The sequence below is a fragment of the Vitis vinifera genome, chromosome 2 (assembly GCF_030704535.1).
Source record: "Vitis vinifera cultivar Pinot Noir 40024 chromosome 2, ASM3070453v1".
Classification (NCBI taxonomy): Eukaryota; Viridiplantae; Streptophyta; class Magnoliopsida; order Vitales; family Vitaceae; genus Vitis; species Vitis vinifera.
The window spans coordinates 1,446,354-1,465,223 of NC_081806.1; the positions used below are offsets into that span (position 1 = coordinate 1,446,354).

General features: G+C 36.4%; 3 protein-coding genes across 4 annotated transcripts; 2 read left to right on the forward strand and 1 right to left on the reverse strand.

The window, feature by feature from the left end:
• Positions 1–234: 234 nt before the first annotated feature.
• LOC100247840 (uncharacterized) lies at positions 235–1,672 on the forward strand. The gene has a single exon (XM_002266869.5). The coding sequence runs from the start codon at positions 422–424 to the stop codon at positions 1,535–1,537; it is 1,116 nt and encodes a 371-aa protein (XP_002266905.1). The 5' UTR covers positions 235–421; the 3' UTR covers positions 1,538–1,672.
• Positions 1,673–9,741: 8,069 nt separating this feature from the next.
• LOC100252953 (DCD domain-containing protein NRP-B) lies at positions 9,742–12,575 on the reverse strand. Of its 2 annotated transcripts, XM_002266352.3 has the most exons (5): positions 11,440–12,575; positions 10,913–11,013; positions 10,686–10,769; positions 10,214–10,324; positions 9,742–10,118 (listed from the first exon to the last, which is right to left on the reverse strand). In XM_002266352.3, the coding sequence occupies exons 1-5, from the start codon at positions 12,269–12,271 to the stop codon at positions 10,077–10,079; spliced, it is 1,170 nt and encodes a 389-aa protein (XP_002266388.1). In that variant the 5' UTR covers positions 12,272–12,575; the 3' UTR covers positions 9,742–10,076. The 2 variants fall into 2 exon arrangements, with proteins under 2 accessions (XP_002266388.1, XP_059598545.1); XM_059742562.1 differs by having other exon boundaries at positions 9,742–10,324.
• A 2,803-nt stretch (positions 12,576–15,378) lies between these two features.
• On the forward strand, positions 15,379–18,659 carry LOC100242694 (3-oxoacyl-[acyl-carrier-protein] synthase I, chloroplastic). The gene is made up of 8 exons (XM_002265171.4): positions 15,379–15,833; positions 16,405–16,763; positions 16,857–17,288; positions 17,423–17,596; positions 17,681–17,794; positions 17,992–18,093; positions 18,225–18,291; positions 18,372–18,659. Exons 1-8 carry the CDS (start codon positions 15,683–15,685, stop codon positions 18,437–18,439), a joined length of 1,467 nt encoding a protein of 488 aa, XP_002265207.2. The 5' UTR covers positions 15,379–15,682; the 3' UTR covers positions 18,440–18,659.
• The last annotated feature ends 211 nt before the right edge of the window (positions 18,660–18,870 follow it).

Genomic DNA, 18,870 nt, shown 5'->3' on the forward strand with positions numbered 1-18,870 from the left:
GGCCTCATTATTTCGGATACTTCTAGCCCAATAATCAAATGAGGCCTGACCCTGTTTAGGATTTTGGGCTTTGGCCCAAACGCTGCATACCACCATTCTCATAGTCTCGGAAGTCACTAGCTGTCAACGTGCGAATTTTCTATCCACTTCTCCCGAGTGGTCTATGTCCACGTGGCAATCTGCTAGACCTCCACCTGGTTAATCCAAACACCACATTTCAATCTAAGGCTAACAACGAAATACCACAATTCTAAAATTAGATAGACCCACGTCTCAAAGCCACACGATTTTCCTCCTGTCCCACTCGCACACGTGCTGCACTTCCCACACGTGTGTCGTTTTCATAAAAAGGCTACACCTCACCCATATCTTCAAATCAGAAATCAGAAAAAAGAAAAAAAGAGAATAAAAGAAAAAAAATATGGGGTGTTCTTCTTCAAAGCGAATCGAGGCCACAGTGGATGTCTACCGTCCGGCGCCGGCGAGTTTCGCTGTATTCGACATCAACACCATCGAAGAGCCGTGGCTCAAGGTGGACCATGCGCCGGAGCACCACCAAGAAAAGCCCACGCACTTGCCGCCTCTCATACTGGAGAAGCTCAACGCCTTGGAGGAGGGCCCTCGTTCGTGGGACGAAGTCAGTAGAGCTCTTGAAGACCTCAAGCCCACGCTCCACTCCCCTGCACCCGCTGTAACCGATGCCGACAAGCCCCCTCAGCCTCAGCCTCAACCCCCGGCGCAAGATAGCCCCACCCTCAAGCCTCAAGCTACCCGGAAGAGCCTCTCCTTCCACACGGTGGCAGAACTCGACACCAAGCTATCTTCGAAGCCGACAGAGTCGACGAGGACTGAATTGAAGAAGACCGAGTCGATAAGGATTAACTCGAAGAAACCCGAGTCACGGGACGCGGCAGCTGCGAAGGTGGCGCCGGCGGTGGTAGTGTCTGAGGGGATGAGGCCGGTGAAGGACAACATGTTCATACTAAGAGACAGACTGGAGAGAGAAAGAGAAGGAAAATCGGCGAACTTTGATAAAATGATGAGCAGGAGGGACCCACTGAGCGAGTACCCGGAGAAATGCCCTCCGGGCGGCGCCGACTCTCTCGTCCTCTACACGACGTCGTTGGGAGGCGTGAGGAGGACGTACGAGGACTGCAACCGCCTGAGATCGGTGCTGGAGAGCCACAGGGTGGTGTTCGACGAGCGTGACGTGTCCCTGCACGGCGAGTTCTTGAAGGAGCTGAGAGAGCTCCTGGGAGAAGAATCGAGTGTGCCGAGGCTCTTTGTAAAGGGAAGGTACGTGGGGGGCGTGGAGGAGGTGGTGGAGCTGAACGAGTGGGGACGACTGGGAAAACTGCTGAACTGCGCGAAAGTGGAGAGAGGAGTAGGGAGGCAAGGGTGTGAAGGGTGCGGAGGAGCAAGGTTCGTGCCATGCCTGGAATGTGGAGGAAGCTGTAAAGTGATGGTGGGGGAGACGAAGGAGAGGTGCTCCGAGTGCAATGAAAATGGGTTAGTGCAGTGTCCAGCTTGTCTCTGAGATTTAACAGTACCCACTCCCCTATTTGTTCAATCACACAATTGGATGCATGGGTGTATGCAGTATATGAAACCTAGTTGCTTTTGCCTCTAATATCAAAATATGTGTAGTTGAAATTCCATATGATTTGTGAGAGATGGTACTGCAACTGTTATATGTTGATTTTCTTGTCACGATTCCTTGTGAAGAAATCAAAGAAAAGCAAAAAAATATATATAAATTTAACGTGGTTTGACAAATTATCTATAAGAAAGAAAGACTTTTATTATACTATCATTAAGTATTAAAATTTTAAAAATACCCATGAATCGTAAGGACATTGCCCTGCACCCCCGAACCTATCGTTTGTGCCGTAATTCCACTCCAGTATTTGTCAATTTTTATTCGTATATATTATTTATTCAATATCAGCCAGATATCACAACATTTTATATATCATACAAAGACAAGTGGGAAAAAAAAAAAAATAGATGACGTTTCTCTCTCTCTCTCTCTCAAAGTGTTTTGAAAGTTTTTTTTTTTGAAAAAATAAATAAAATTATAAAAAAATATTTTGAAAACTTTATATGTATATAAATGAATGGAAAATAAATAAAAAAATTTAGAATTTTCTTGGCCAAGAATAAATTAAAAAATTGTTTTGCATAGTGAATTATTATAGAGGTGGTTTTGAGCCATGGAAACGTTCACAATAGACAATTTGATAAGTCCACAGAGTGTACGGATTTGACGTAAGGTCCCCTCTAGGCTCTAACACACATGCCAAACATACCCTTAAATATTCTCTATGTTTTATCATCTGTCTCCTTAGTAGATGGGCCATATGAATGGGCTTTTGAAAATGATGGGCTTTTCATTGATTTTGGTTTACTACTATTAAGCCCAATACTGAGGAGTGATTCGAGGATGATTGAAATACGATGCCCCTTATTCACATGAACACTGATCTTAATGATATTTGCATATATGATATAAATAGTTTAGTATTGCTATGGTTTGATTAAAGGATTTGTCTTATTAATGATCATCTAATTGATTTCTAATTGCAAGGTTCTAATGCCCACTATGGACCATTTGAACTTTCAAGCATTTTGTGACCTGGTTTTGTAATTCTTGGGTTCTAAAATGAACTTTTTGGTAATTTTCTCTCTCCTAAGCTTTTAATAAACTACCTAGAATTTTCATATGGAAACCTAGGTGATGTCCCATTTTTTAATTTTTTTTATTAAATAGAAAAAATTAAAATATTTGTCATTTTTTTAATGCTAAAAATGAATTGAATATAACTAAAATGAAACTATTGATTTTTTTTCCTTAATGCTTAATAAAAACAAAATATTAAAAAAATAAAATAATTTAATACCTCTTAACTTTTATTTAAAATTAAGTAAAAAAATAAACATCACATTAATCTTCAAACTTTTACGATAAAGCATGTATTGTAATAATACTTATTTCCTTATCTTAAAATCTGTAACTCTCGAAATTCTTTCAAGAGTATATCTTGGATATCTTTTAAGTAAAAGGATGTGACGTATAAAATTTGGATAATTTATTAAGAAACATGACATGTTGCATCGAAGACGTGAAGATGTAGATGTTAACCGATATAAAAACATTACGAATTGGTGCATTTAGATCAAATTATAATGGTCTAGAAAATATACTTTTTATATAAGTTTTGTTTTCTTTTTTATAAAATATTATTTCATTTTTAATGAAGTTTTTATAATGTCAATTTTGTCTTTTAAAAATTATGATTTTAATTTCGACTTCTATTAATCAATATAATACGAAAACTTATTTTTATTAGAAAGGTGGAACCTTTATCACTTGGGATGTAACTGCTGTGAAGTCTATGGCAATTGCATTCAAAATCTGAAGTATATAGTAAGAGTGTGTGTGCGAGTGTTTTTAAAGAGACTTTTAGTGGCCAATCCCTCGGTCTCATGAGCTTGTGGAGTGAGAAGAGGGAGCCTCGTGCGCTTAGGGGCCTAAACCTATTCAAATGGGAATTCGGGTGGCTTGTCCGCACGGACCCCTTTGCTTTATTATTTTGGTCGTTTCAGATCCTATTTAATTTTTGCTTCCGTTTGGCCTTTAATGACCTGTGAGTATTTAAGAGATTTTTGCTTATAAATTGAGAACCCCTCTGAGCCTCTCATCATCAAGCTTTCTCGCTCTTTCCTTGCTCAGCCTATCTCTCTCCCAAACTGCTCTCCTCTGCTCTATTTAATAAGCACTGCAAGTTATCCTTTCCTGACTGCGATTGTAGCTGTAGTGCCCATATATAGCAGCCTTACAGTCTTCTTCTACTATTATTGCATTTGTCTCTCCATTCTGACTATGTTTTGTTGCAGCCTCCCGGTCATATCCCGACCCTTTGCTGCATCCTAATTACACTATTCTTTGTTGAAGGTGTGCACCAAAAATAAGGTTGTTGACTGTTGAATCCTGGAGGTTAGCTGCTGGTTCCCTTTTGCACTGAGTTTGATACTTGAGGAGGGCAAATAAGAGCCTTGATTCGATTTTTTTTTTTTTCTTCCTGTTTTGTTGTTTTGGGTTTGGTCGATTCTAGCTTAGTTCCACTCTTTGAGACCTAATTTTCTAAGAAGAATAGTATGGCAAGTGCTCCATATATGAGATTCTTGAATATGAAAATAAGTGTACGAGTAAGAGGACATGCATGCTAATACCCTAGTGGTTCCAATGCCAGGTTTCAATTTTCCCCACTCAAGCAATTATTATCTGTGGCCCCAAGACCCTCTTTAAGGGCATGACGATTATTTCACACCTCAAATCCGAAGGCTTAAAGTGTACCTGATCCAAACAATCATATTGTAACTGGAAGTAACCAATTACCAAAAACCTGTTCAGAGTAGCAGAACAAAATTTTAAAATCTTTAAACTTAACTTTAAAACTAAATATCCATCAACCAAAATCCATTATCCAAATAGATTGCAAACTCAAATAAATCAAGTGTTAACAAATTTCCATAATCTCCAAATTTCAACTTCAAACTTATCAAAAAAAAAAAATTTAAAAGCTCAATATCTAAATAGCTTCCAAAAACCAAATAATCCAAAGGAACATAAACTCATAAGCTAATAATGTCCAAATAACATCCTAAGCAAAATCCTAATGATGGCCATTCCCCGACCTAGCCATCACTCCTTGCTTGAGTTAAGGGTGCCTAAAAAGTAATCAACAAATAGGAATGAATTCAAAGCTCAATAAGGAACATTAATGCAGTCCATAGATCAAATATTTCAAGTTCATTTGCAAAATAGGAGATATTATAACTAATTATTTTCATAAACCTTTGAGTCAGTTTTGCCAACACACTTAAAACTTTTAATTGTATACTTTCATTTCTGATTCAAACATTTTCATATCAAATTCAGTCATAACATTCAAATCATTTATTTACTTTGGTCATCAAACATCAAATAGTGCCCAGTTAGGTGAGACTTTTCAAATAGGTGACTAGCCTCAAATTGTTCCTTTAAGGTGGACGGAACCAAACACTACTAGTACTAGTAACCTCTAACCAAACCCCTAGAGGTTGGGGTCCAAATCAATTACATTCCCCACCAAGAAATGTAAAGGTCAACTATTATATCCCGTTGACAATGACCAAAAAGTCATAAGTCAACTATTATATCCCGTTGATAAGGGCCAAACAAACCAGAGTCAAACACTTATTTCAATTATTCGAATTTCCAAAACATAATATCTCTACATTTCTCTGTTGTAAACAAAATATAAAGTTTTAATATATTTTTCATACAAAACATATTTAATCCATGCATAAAACGAATATTAATTCAAAATATTTTCAAAAGATGTATATAAAAATTTGTTTCTAAAAAAAAAAAATAACTGCATTAATTTCCCTTACCTCAAAAAAGTCCTCGAAAACTTAGGAGAAAAATAATTCTGGAAAATCTACTCTCCACCTAATATAACATAAGAAAAGTAACTATTATTATTTATCTTTAATTTAACTAATTTATTCCTTATTTAAATAAAATTAATAAATTCCCAATTTGTTTCTAATAACACATTACTAATTTAATTAAATTGCAATTTTATTTCATTATAAAAATTGTATATAATTTTTTTTTTACTAAATCTCTCATTCTATTTATTACAATAAACCATTATTATCATTATCTTATTTATTAATTTAAAACTAAATACTATTATTTTATTAATTATCAAATTCAATAGCCACCCAAACCATTCCCCACTTGTCTGGGTACACACAAAACCAATAAAGCAAAGTAAATACTTCTCATTGCTATCGTCATTATTATGATGATTCGTTATATATATATATATATATATATATATATATTTTGTTTTGTTTTTTTTTTCCAAGGCCTTCCTTTCATCCAATTAGGGGTCTCTAACGGGCGGGCCGGGCCGGGCCATGCTAAAATGCTAGGCCCGCGGCCTGGGCGGGCTTTTTTAAATAAGCCAAAATGGCTTTCAAAAAAGGGAAGGGAGAGGGGGGGATTCGAACCCCTCCCCTCGTGTTTAAATTTCAAGGTTCTAACCAACTGAGCTACATTCCTTTTATGCTTATTAATTGAATATTTTTTTTAATACTTTTTATTTTTGTAGTTTTTTTTAAAGGGGCGGGCGGGCCTACGGGCCGGGCCGGCCCTCCAGGCCTAAATTTAGGCCCGCGGCCCGACCCGCCCATAAACGGGCTCGGGCCGGGCCTAAAGCAGGCCGCGAGCCGCGGGCTTTTTGGAAACCCTTACATCCAATGCACACTGCCTCTTTTTTTTTTCTTTAACCCTGACACATTTTTTATTTTTTTTGTTTTTTTTTAAATTATTTTTTTATTTTTCCAGCAATGTGCACACAACTACAATGCCTCAATACAAGAAATACAAGTATCTATATCAACCCTCCAAAATCCAAAAATCATGTAATTCTTCCTATTATTTATTTATTTTCCTTTCAATCTAGCGCATCCACACATGACTTATTTATTTATTATATAAATTTAAAATTTCTTTTTTTTCCTCTGATATTTTTTTTCATTTTAAATTTATTTATTTATTTTTCTATTCTATTGAAATTTTTGAAAATTTCCTATCTTCATCAATAAATCAACCTATATTTGCAAATTTTCAAACATTTTGATCTAAAAGTTAAATAAACAAACCCTAACCTAGATTTGGATTTTCCAAAAAATATCTAATGTGTTTGAAATTAACTAATGAATTTAAAATATTAATCTAGAGGTTAGAATCTTACTTATAGAGATTTGTTTTTCAAACCCTGAAATCCGACTCCAACCTTACATTCTCAGGAACTCTCTACGAATAAAAATGCGATTCAGAAAAGAATAAGAGGAACAAAATTCTAAGTTATACCTAAGGTATTTAATCGTAAAATTACATTTTCACATCTCTTCCATTCTATTAAATTAATTAATTAATTAATTTAATATTATTAATATTTTCCTAAATTGCCCCTAAAAAAAAAACTCGGGCGTTACAACTATCTTAACCTGTTGGGTCACGATTGAGAATCTAACTTGTGAAACCAAAGTTTTGTTAATTTTGATTTTGATAATAACAAAATAAGGTTTAGAATTAATGATTATATTTCAAGTGTAATTAGGTAAGACGATTTCCAAAGTGGCAATCACAAAGACAAATCAAGCCAATGAGAAACCATGAAGAAGAAGACCACCTCAAAGAGAAGCGTTTTTCAAGACCCAAGCTTCATAAGATCTCTTTGTAAGGTTGTTGGTGTACTAAGATTTCCATGTATTACATTCTTTACTTATGCACCAAAATCATCTAAGAGTTATTTTGTTTTAAATATTTTAAGAATTGGATGATTTCATGTTTTCAACTAAAACCTTGTGTTAAATGTTTTTCAAACTTACATTAAAAGGTTTTAAGTTGAAAAAGTTGGTTATTGAACCAAAAAACGGCTCAACCGGTTGAACCGGATGAGGAACCGGTCGACCGCAAGCTCAACCGGTCGAGGGTGCAAAAAAATTTCTTTTTCTTCTAGAACGGTTGTTCAACCGGTCAAAGTTGAACCTCAACTGGTTGAGGTCCAACGGTCACCTGCCAAGCATTAAATGCTAATGGCTAGTCAACCGGTCGACCCCTATCTCGATCGGTCGAACCCCCAAACGGCTAGTTTGACTTTTCTCTTCTATAAAAAGGCTCCAATCTTCATTGTTTAAATAGTTTAACATTCCCAAACCTTTCTTGAATATATTTGAGCCTTGGAAGAGTGTTTTTGAGTGCACCATTGTTCTAAAATTTGCATATCCTTAGTGTACCTTTCAATCCTAGTTTTCTTATATCATTCGAGCTTAAAGTTTTTGTACTAGGATTTTGTGAGATCATTTATTTATAAATCTTTGAAAGGAAATTGTTCAAGAGTGGGATATCTCTTGAGAAGTGTAAAGGGTGCTTGGAGCCAAAAGTCTAAGAGGGTGAATTGGAACTATAATCCAATTGTATTGCTTGAAGGCTTGAATTAGTGGAACCTCAAGTTTGTGATTGAAGTTAGAGAAGAGTGGATGTAGGCCGGGTTGCGCCGAACTACTATAAAATCTTGTGTTTGTATTCTCTCTTTCTTACTCTTTTAATTTATATGCAATTGTCTTTATATTGTTTATTATATACTTGTATATAATTGTCTCTTACATTCACATAATAAAAATTTACAAAAAGAGACCATCACCCTATTCACCCCCCCTCCTGGATGATTACTATAGGTTGGATTAGCATAATATTTCTAACATAACCATTCATTTATCTTCCATCTATTACATATGCAAATTTAAAAAGAAAAAGAAAAAACAGAGAAAGAAAAAAAGCCATGAGACAAAGAAGAATTCTAGGCCTATTCAAAGACGATGATGGTGAGTCTACAATAAAATAAAAGTCTTATCACGATATTAACCAAATATTTCATTAGTTTTGAAACAAGAAGTTACCTTCCAAGTGGAGGGTTATTTTGGCAGGCAAGAATGATCATCTAAAGTGTCAAGACCACCAAAATGAATCCCAACAAACACATGCTTTGAAGATTAAAAACTTTATATGTCTATGTAGTGATGTGGATCAAAATACATGCTGAAACCTAAATCATGGTCTTAAGTGACCCTAATTTTAAGCTTTCACACCATTTTCTAAGATATTGCTAAACAGTATGGTCAGCTTATCTGTTTTAATGAATAATTGGATGGTTGGTTGAACAGAAAATTTCACATACAAGACTCATTCTTATACACTCGTATATGTCTATGAATGATTGGATTGTTAGTTGAACTAAAAAATTCACGTACAAGACTCATTCTCATACGCTCCTTTTTGTATTCAAACACTTTGAAAAATTCACCGATCCAAGCCTATCATCAAGGGGATCAAATGTCCTTTCACTTTCTTCAAACCGTGTGTGGCACTGTGGGCTGTCCACATCTTAATGATCAAAGGCCTATAAAGCTTTTAGAATATCAGCTTTGCCCTCTCGTGAGCCCAGTCAACAACACGCCAAGAGGACTCTAGAATTTGCAGGAGGTGAATACATCTTGAAAAAGATGGCACACCAGCCAGTAACTTCATGGTGTGAACACATTATTTTACTCCATTTCTGGAAGTGGTTGTTGGCTCTTTATCTCATAAGACTAACCACCCATTATGCCATGTACCTCACTATTTTGAATGGTTGGTTAGATCTTTATTGGGTGCCCCCCTTTCCTAACCACTCCTCTTATTGTTAAATTTTGTCCACTTTGTCGATAAAGACACCCTGTTCCAGCAAATCGCTAATGGGTTCCCTTTGGAATCAGACCTTTCTCCCACCCACATCAAAAAATGGCTGATGTGTCCAAATTCTTAACCCACCCTCTCACTATCTATTTATTTCCTTGACAAAGACTCCAATTCTAATAAAATAGCCATTTGTAGGGAGACATTAATTCTGTTACCTCAAGCTTTGACATCTGAATGTGAGAGGCCAGGCCACATGTTTGAATCCTACCCATGTAGGCTCCTTGTCAGACAAGGTATTATTAAGGTTGTAAACCATATTAGAGGTCAAATTGATACTACCCTTTTGTTGATCCTTGAGCAACTTTCATGAACTGCAGATCAGATAATCAGGGTTTTCCACAAGAAGAAAGGGTTTAAGGATATTTGATGCCAGTAAAATGTGACAAGAAGGTGAAATTTAGTTTAAATATGAAGGATCCAATCTGCCATATATGTTCCATACACTTATAGAGCAGATAGTTCAAACTGGATATGTTTTCATGGTTCATGATTATTTATACATATAGCCCAAACCAAAGAACCTAGAGGGACAACAGCAACCGCCTTAACAAAAAGGTTATACAACACATAGGCTGTATTTTCTATACCACACCCTTCTTCTATTCTTCCTATCTCCCAACCTTTTGGAACTTCATTTATGTATTCCTTCTTTCTTCTGTCTTGTTTCTTTGCTAACTTGTATGTGTACCCGTATGCCTCAATGCTATTGTTCCCTTCAGGGGGTTTTCTCATTGAAGATGTCCAACAGAGAGAGGGCCTGTGAAATTCAGATAACAAAACACATCAGAATCCGATGCCGTTCCCTTAATGAGATCTCCCTAGATTGATTGATCTTGTTGAATTGAGATTTACCTCTGGCACATTCAGCTCCAGGCGGAACTTGGGGCCGTCATAGTGATGGAGGACCGGCCTGAATGAATCCTCTTCCATTGGCTCACAGATTTTCCTGGTGACCACCCGCACCTATTCACAAAACCACAGAATGGTAAACCCCAATTCAGTATGACCTTTTATTAAATGGACCATCATCTAGATTAAGCAGATGGGTATGGGGAATTTCTTCATTTTATGCTTAGAAGCCTAAACTTGATGTAGATGGAAATCAATTCATAACCATATACAAAGACCCAAAACTGAAAGACCGTCATCTAGATTAGACAGATTTGTATAGCGAACTTTCTTCATTTTATGCGTAGAAGCCTAATCATGATGTGGATGGAAACCAATTCATGGCCATATACAAAGACCCCAAACCAAATTTGCCTTTGATGACTAGTAGCCCAACTACACAGTTTGGCAGATCAAGTAAGATTGGAGAACAGACCTGAGCAGGGAAGCGTGATTCGCCAGGGCACTTCTTGTCCTCCCAAGCAGTTGGATCAATGTTTGTTCCTCCAAAGCTTGCAGCCTGAACATACAAGTATAACATTAGGTAATGGTGCATAATCCAAAACATGAAGTGCTGAATATTGAATCTAATATTTTTGAGAAAACCCCAAAAGAATACATGAATTACTGCAGAGTTTATGATTCTTAGAAAGAAATACAAACCTCAAAAACTCCATGAAGCTGGTGGGTGGAGTAATTGTAGAGGAAAAGGGGTAATCCTGGGGTTATAGCCCGCACTGAATCACGGTACCTGGGAGGCAAACCTGGAGATGATACAAAGGAGAACATTAGAAAGAGATCGGAAACCACGAATCAGTCAAAACAATCTAAACTTGTTGTCAAAAAAAAAAAAAATTGATAATTCCAAGAGAATTCTGCACAAGACTAGTTTCATCATTTCCTCATCAGTAGATAAACTGATGAAATACTGAATCAAAATAAACTAGAAATGGTATCTTCTCTCATGAAAATCAAGAAGATGACTGTATCAAAGTCAACTAAATATGGGTTTTTTTTTTTTTTTGGGTGGGGGGTAGGGGTGTGGTAGTATCAACAAGACGAAGACAGAGAATTGATTGCTCATGCAATTGAGAGATACCCACCAACGCAAAACAGAATCAGAATCAAACCCCAAAGAAGGACACTGAAAAATGGTAAATAGAATCAGAGAAACAGAGACGGGGGCTTACCAAAGAGCTGTCTCTTGAGATTCTCTTGCATAGTATCGTTGTTGCAGACAAAGATGTATCCACCAACGGTCTCATTTCTGGGGAGAGACTCCGATGGTGGAAGCGTCTTGAAGCGCTTATCGGCAGCGGTCTTAGTACCGTTACTATTGTTATCACCATCGTTGTTGTTGTTATTGTTATTGTTCTTGTTGCCTTTGTTCTTCTTCCCAACCTTCACTCCATGCTCATCCTCTCCCTTGAAATTCCCATTCTTGTTGTTGCCGTTCTTCACATTGATGTTGCTATTGACATAGTTCCCAGGCTTTGAATACACGCCCTTGTTGAATCCTCCATTGACTCCAACATTGCTCTGAGCTCCACCCATGAACGGACTCACCCCGATTTTCCACCCACCGTTGAACCCATTATAATCATTGCCCTTCTGCCTCAAATCATTCACGGAATTCATCTCCCTACCGACCATCATCTCGTAACCCCCATTAAAATCCGACCCTTTCTGCTTCAAACTGCTCCCGGAATTGATCTCCCCGCCGACCCTCATCTCGTAACCTCCATTAAAATCCAACACTTTCTGCTTCAAACTGCTCCCGGAATTGATCTCCCCACCGACCCTCATATCGTAACCTCCATTAAAATCCAACCCTTTCTGCTTCAAACTGCTCCCGGTATTGATCTCCCCACCGACCCTGATATCAAAATTCCGCCTCTCATCTTGCCTCTTCGTGTACGGACTGCTCCAAATCGATTCGTTCAACGAGAGGTTCGCCAAGTTCGAAGTCTGCACTCTGAGCTGATCGCTGAACTGCCAAAACGATTGCTGATTGCCCTCCATATCTCCACAAATTCTTCGGAAAAAAAACAGAGGAAAACAAGGGAATGATAAAGGAAAAATTCAGGAATGGTATGAGAGGATAAAATGGGGCAGAGGCAGAAAGTATAAATAGGGAAAAGTAGATTTGTGTTGAGGAAATTTCTCCGAAAGGGAGGTTGGTTTCTTCAATGGCGTGTAGATTTGTCAAAGCAGAGTATAGAGAGAGGGAGAAGGGCACAGAAGACGCGTATTCTAGAGAAGAGAGGGAGTGACGTGGAGCGCAGAGAGAGGGGAGAGTGAGAGTGGGTGGGCCCAGTTTGATTTTCGTGGGCTGGAGGCTTCTAGAAGGCCCAGTCGGCCCTAGATCCAGTTCACACTGGTTTTTCCTTAGATGCTAAGGGAAAGAAGACTCACGTGAGTCAGCGTGACTCCCTTCCGACACGTGTCCTAGCGGTTTTCATTACGTGGGTACTGAGTTTGACTCGGCCCAGCCTTTTTTTCTCCGTCACGTGCTTTTACTTTTTCCTTTTTTCTTTTTGGTTTTATTATTTTAATTTATACTAATCACAAGCCTATGAAAGCTTATCATTTACATCATGTCATATTTAATTTTCCATTTTTTAATATCAAAAGGGAATTTATTTTCAAAATATAATTAAATTTATGTGATAATGTAATTTTTTTTAGCATTCAATCACCATTCTTGTATAAAATGGTAAAAATATGATAAAAACAATAATTTACCTTAAATATTAGAAAAAAAAAATTACCATCAATATCCCTTATTATCAAATTATTTAAATAATATTATTTTGTAGTTAAATATTACTATGTATACAACCACATTTACATAGTGTATTAATAGAAATGAAATATGCTAGTATATCCTTTTATTTATAGTGATATTTTTAATTATTAATTTATTTATATTTTAAATGTTCGCTCGAGTATCATCGAAGGATGCAACTCATTTCAACCCTACAACAAGAAAAAAAACATCTCTCAGCCACCGTCTAATAAATGGCATCTCCGTGAATCTCTACATGATCATCAGTGGGGTGGCATTGACAAAATTGTGTTTTGTGACTAAAAAAGTCAACACACTACTATATAAAAAGGCAAATAAACCTATTATAATGTTCATAATGAAAAAAATCACTTCTCACATGTTTATTGTATAGATTGAAGTGGTGATAAGTGATACGATAGTCATACACGTAGGTCTAATTAAGTATGTTTATCAACTTGCCTTATATAAATGGTAACCTACCTTTAGCTGATTAGATGATAATTTTAAAAATATGTACAAAATAAATATTTTAATGTATGAAATGAAAATTATTTATAAAAACAATAATGAAAAATTTATAATATTATTATTGTGAGAAAATTTTAATTTTACGGGGTCAACGAAGACTTCTATTGTTGGACGGAGTAATAGAAATTTAGTAAAAGATTGGGCTAGATCAACTTTGGTGTGATTGCCACTTGGCCATAATTGTTGAACATAAGTCCCAAGTGCTAAGTCAACATCTCCCCGCCCCCCACCCCCACCATAAATTAATTGGGTTTGGTGGTCTTTTGTTTGGTTCAACCATACAAACTCCAAATTCACATCAACATCCGAGTGCAAACTAGGATGTATCCTTTAGTAGAAGCCATATTTGGGTCTCGAACCAGGAACGGGCTTTGAATTCAAGGCCCAATTAACCTTTTGATTTTGGGCCGAACCCAGTTTGAGAAGATCTTCACTCTTAGTCTGTCCTTTGTCTGATCCAAAAAGAACTTGGGCTTTTCCCTAACTAACATTCTCTTTTTCCTTCATTTTCTTTCCACTTCAATTCTGTGTTTGGATTGACATCTAAAAACCTAAAACTCTGTTTTAATTAATTTTTTAAAAATTGAAACCTTTTTGACAGTTATGGGTTTAGCGGGTGTTTAGTAAAACTTAATATTTATTATTTAATAATTTAATTTACTTCAAGTTAAATTATTTTTAAATTGCTAGTTTAACACATATTACTTATAAGTTTGATAAAATTAATTTAAAATTAATTTTAAACCATCAAAATGACACATTGAAACCCTGATAATTTTAATTAACTAATATTTATCTCATTGATTTTAACTCATAGTTTTTTCTTATTAATTTTAAGCAATAAATTTATTTATAGAACATTCATATTTAAAGTATTATAGTTACATAAAATAATCGTAAAATATTTATTATAAAAAATGAGTAATAGATTTGAAATCATAGTTCTGAAATATATTGCCACTAGTACGAGCAAATGATTTAAGATTAAAAAAATAATTATTATGACTAAATACTTAAAATAAAAAGTAACTTAAAAAAAAAAAGATGGTAGAAAATGCACTATCAATATGGGTGGGGGTAGGAATTTGTGTTAGTGGTTTATGTTGGTGTTGTGTCAAAGCCTATGTATTCCTTAATTTCTACCACATATTTCAAACCAACCCAATATGAATAATAATCTTATAAAAAATAGGTAAATTGTATAATCAATTTAACTTATTAAATAATCAAGTCATACTTTTTAATAATTAGACTAAATTAGGTTTTATACATGTTTATATGATTTATGTTTCAATCAAATATATTTATGACTTAATTGATTTATTTATTTTAAAACAAATTTAAAATGATCCAGATAGTGAGATTATTAGATGAGTCAATTCAAATAAAATTCATATTATACAAGTTGATAAAAAAAACTATCTATTTATTAAATAGTTTATATAAGTGGATGTAAATTTGATTCAAATTTATTTATACTTATCCAAGCCCAGGCCATAAAAAACATGTTGGATTCAAATTGGGTTTGTGAATTATGTCAAACATCGAAAGCCCTGAGCGTGGGTCAAGAAAACAACTTTTAGTGATTTTCTAAATTTTTAAAACCACACTAAAAATGTAATTTTTATCTGAGGAAAAATATTTCCGTACCTTATAGGATAAGCTGGCATTCAAAACTTAGGCCAGGTTGGCCAACCAACCCAAATTCAGGTTCAAAAAGCATGAGACACATGTGGTTAAGGCCCACACTCTACAGGCTTCCCAAACAGGCACTTAGCAGTGGCATGCAATTCTCGTTATTAACTGCCGCAAGAGCAGATGAACAACACGAGGTGGATACGGGTAGTTAAGCTGATTATTGGAAATGGCTGTTTGGAAAAATAGAATAGAAAAGAAATTTTTTTTTTTGCATTGGAATCATCGGCAGTTTTGTTCACAATAGGTGGGCGAACTCTCCAACCCATTTCCATTGCAAGTATCCCGTTTGTATTTGATTTTTTTTTTCCGCTGCCACTGATACTCCAAAGCTCTGTTAGTCTCACCATTTCTCTCTATATCTATCAAATCAGTGTAGTTGTTTAGGAAAATAAGAGTGTAGACGGTGGGAGGGAGGGATGGCAGCTTTTGCAGGAATTTGTTCTTCTGGTGTGCGTTTTAGAGGCAAAGAATCAGGGTCTCTGGCTCAGTACCATGGGCTCAGGCCAGTGGAGAGCAAGAAAATGGCTTCAGCTATGGTTAGGCCAAGTGGGTCAATTTCATCTCCAGGTGGGTTTTTCTCATTCCTCCATTTTCAATCTTGTCTGGATGTTACATTGGGTATTTATTTGTTTGTTTCTCGGGGTTTCAGATTTCTGTGTTGATTCTGGTCAATAGTTTGTTCATGAGGTTTTCTCTGCATGTTCCATTTAGAAACACTGGCTAGAAATTAGAGAGGATGGATCAAATTTTGAATGTGATTCTGAAGCACATCCTAGGATAATGTGTTTATGGAAATGGAACTTCATGGGTTTTGGTTTCCTTGCTGTGGGGTTAAGCTCAACCATTCTTGAATTTTTGTACTTTTGCCTTCTTCGATATATCTTTTCCCCTGTTTATTCATAGGCACAAGAAGGTATTCTGAGAATTTCTTCAAGAATGAGTATTATTGGTGCCTTTTCAACTCTTTTTCTTCACTGAAACTACTCCTAGATATTCCAGAATCTGTGTTAGATATTTATTTCAACATCGATACTTGTGGGGCTCTTATGATTTTATTTTAAATGTTAAGAAATTTAGTTGTTTTCTTTTTGCTTTTCCTTTATAGGGGTTTGATTTTTATTCAGTTTCCTATTCTCAGCTCGGAAATGCAGAACAATCAGGGCAGTGGCTTCTCCAACTGTTTCTGCTCCCAAGAGGGAAAAAGATCCCAAGAAGCGAATTGTCATAACAGGAATGGGCCTTGTTTCAGTTTTTGGCAGTGACATTGATACATTCTATGATAAACTCCTCCAAGGAGTGAGTGGGATTAGCCTAATTGACAGGTTTGATGCTTCAAACTTTTCTGTCCGGTTTGGCGGTCAGATTCGTGATTTCTCTTCCAAAGGCTACATTGATGGGAAAAATGATCGGCGTCTTGATGATTGCTGGAGGTACTGTTTAGTTGCTGGCAGGAGAGCCCTTGACAATGCCAGCCTTGGAACCGAAGTCCTTGAAACTGTAAGTCATAGCTAACTGCTTCCAAATTGTTTGTAGTTCAGCTCTTATTAAGCCAAAATGTAACTAGAGTTGTCTATCTGAATGTCTCTATAGATGGACAGGTCGAGAATTGGTGTTCTAGTGGGATCAGGCATGGGAGGCTTAACAGCATTTAGCAATGGAGTAGAAGCTCTTATCCAAAAGGGATATAAGAAGATAACTCCATTTTTCATCCCGTACTCCATCACCAATATGGGTTCAGCATTGTTAGCTATAGATACCGGCTTAATGGGGCCCAATTACTCCATTTCAACAGCTTGTGCTACTGCAAATTACTGCTTTTATGCAGCTGCCAATCACATTAGAAGAGGTGAAGCAGATATCATGGTAGCTGGTGGGACTGAGGCCGCCATTATGGCTACTGGGGTTGGTGGCTTTATAGCTTGTCGGGCTTTGTCTCAAAGAAATGAGGACCCTCAGAAAGCCTCTAGACCATGGGACAAAGATCGTGATGGCTTTGTCATGGGAGAAGGCTCTGGTGTGCTGGTAATAACAAAATTGATGTTGTCTTCATTACTTGATTTGCTAGTATTGTAACAACTCATTTATGTTAGGCTGCATCTTATTTTCATTTGATTTTGGGACTTCATATTTACTAAGCTCGGTTCATTGTCAAAAAGATTATGGAGAGCTTGGAGCATGCAATGAAAAGAGGAGCCAATATAATTGCAGAGTATTTGGGAGGTGCTATTACATGTGATGCTCATCATATGACCGATCCCCGGTCGGATGGTCTTGGAGTTTCTTCATGCATAGCCAAGAGTTTGGAAGATGCTGGAGTTTCACCAGAAGAGGTAAAATGCTCTACAATGACAAATCAAATTATTTCCACAACCATCTTCTGAATTCTGACTCAGAGACGGTTAAATTTATGTTAGGTGAACTATGTGAATGCTCATGCAACATCAACTCTGGCAGGGGATTTGGCAGAGGTCAATGCCATCAAGAAGGTCTTCAAGGACACATCTGAGATAAAGATGAACGGGACTAAGGCAAGAGAACTAAATCCCATACATATGCTTGCATGAAATAAATGAAGTTCTGCAATACGATTTCTCCATATGCAATGACTATAGACCTTTGGGAATATGACAGAGATTTCTTGACATATGATTAGCTTAAAATCTAAGATGAGAACCTGTGAATCTTATCATGTAATAACTGGAATTGTTTGCTCTTATTCTTTCAGTCAATGATTGGACATGGGCTTGGGGCTGCCGGTGGATTGGAAGCCATAGCAACCATAAAAGCAATCACCACTGGATGGATACATCCAACCATTAACCAATATGTATTGCACCTCAGTTCTCATTTCTCCATTTTATATGCTGGATTTAGTTGATTGCTAGCATTTCTTTTTCCTGATATCTTCCTATGGTTTTCTAATGGACTTCATGTTGATGTATTTCTTTCTTTTCATAGAACTTGGAGCCTGATGTAACAATTGACACTGTTCCAAATGTGAAGAAAAAGCATGAAGTTCATGTTGGTATGTGCTCTGTGTGTGTGTGTATGTCTGCACGTGCATGTGTGTAGCAATGACTAACTGTATTGTTCCTTTTATTGCAGGTATCTCTAATTCATTTGGCTTTGGTGGGCACAACTCTGTAGTTGTTTTTGCTCCTTTCAACCCCTAAATAGCCAAAAACAATGAGCTTTTCTTCTTCAAGAAAAAGTAATTTTGGGATGGTATAATTGTCTTAAGAATAATTGAGAGAACACTAGTATCGGAATCATGTATGGTGTAATGAGTTTTGATGACAATGTAGTGCCTTTTCCCATCTTCATTTTCATCCTTTCAGGAGGTCAGATGAGTGTTTTTTCTGAATGAATAAAATTGTCCTATCTTTGTCTCTATGTTGTTCTTGTGTATCAATGATCTCGTTTTACTGCTTAGAATGCAGTTATGGATGAGTTAAAGCCAATAATATGAGAATCAATGGAAGATCAGGGATCAAGGTCCTGCTGATAATGACATATGTATATGTATGTATGTATGTATATCGTTGGGTTGGTGTTATGTTTTACCTGTTTCATTTTCTTGATTCTATTTCATGTTAAACTATGG

What these genes read in the sequence shown, in the direction of transcription:
- LOC100247840 (XM_002266869.5), top strand. Translation starts at nt 422, where the DNA reads ATGGGGTGTTCTTCTTCAAAGCGAATCGAGGCCACAGTGGATGTCTAC.
- LOC100252953 (XM_059742562.1), bottom strand. Translation starts at nt 12,271, where the DNA reads ATGGAGGGCAATCAGCAATCGTTTTGGCAGTTCAGCGATCAGCTCAGA. An exon ending in TCTCAAGAGACAGCTCTTTG is followed by an intron (nt 11,014 to 11,439) that starts GTAAGCCCCCGT and finishes TATCATCTCCAG; the next exon opens with GTTTGCCTCCCAGGTACCGT. An exon ending in AATCACGCTTCCCTGCTCAG is followed by an intron (nt 10,325 to 10,685) that starts GTCTGTTCTCCA and finishes TTTTGTGAATAG; the next exon opens with GTGCGGGTGGTCACCAGGAA.
- LOC100242694 (XM_002265171.4), top strand. Translation starts at nt 15,683, where the DNA reads ATGGCAGCTTTTGCAGGAATTTGTTCTTCTGGTGTGCGTTTTAGAGGC. An exon ending in GAACCGAAGTCCTTGAAACT is followed by an intron (nt 16,764 to 16,856) that starts GTAAGTCATAGC and finishes ATGTCTCTATAG; the next exon opens with ATGGACAGGTCGAGAATTGG. An exon ending in TAAAGATGAACGGGACTAAG is followed by an intron (nt 17,795 to 17,991) that starts GCAAGAGAACTA and finishes TTATTCTTTCAG; the next exon opens with TCAATGATTGGACATGGGCT.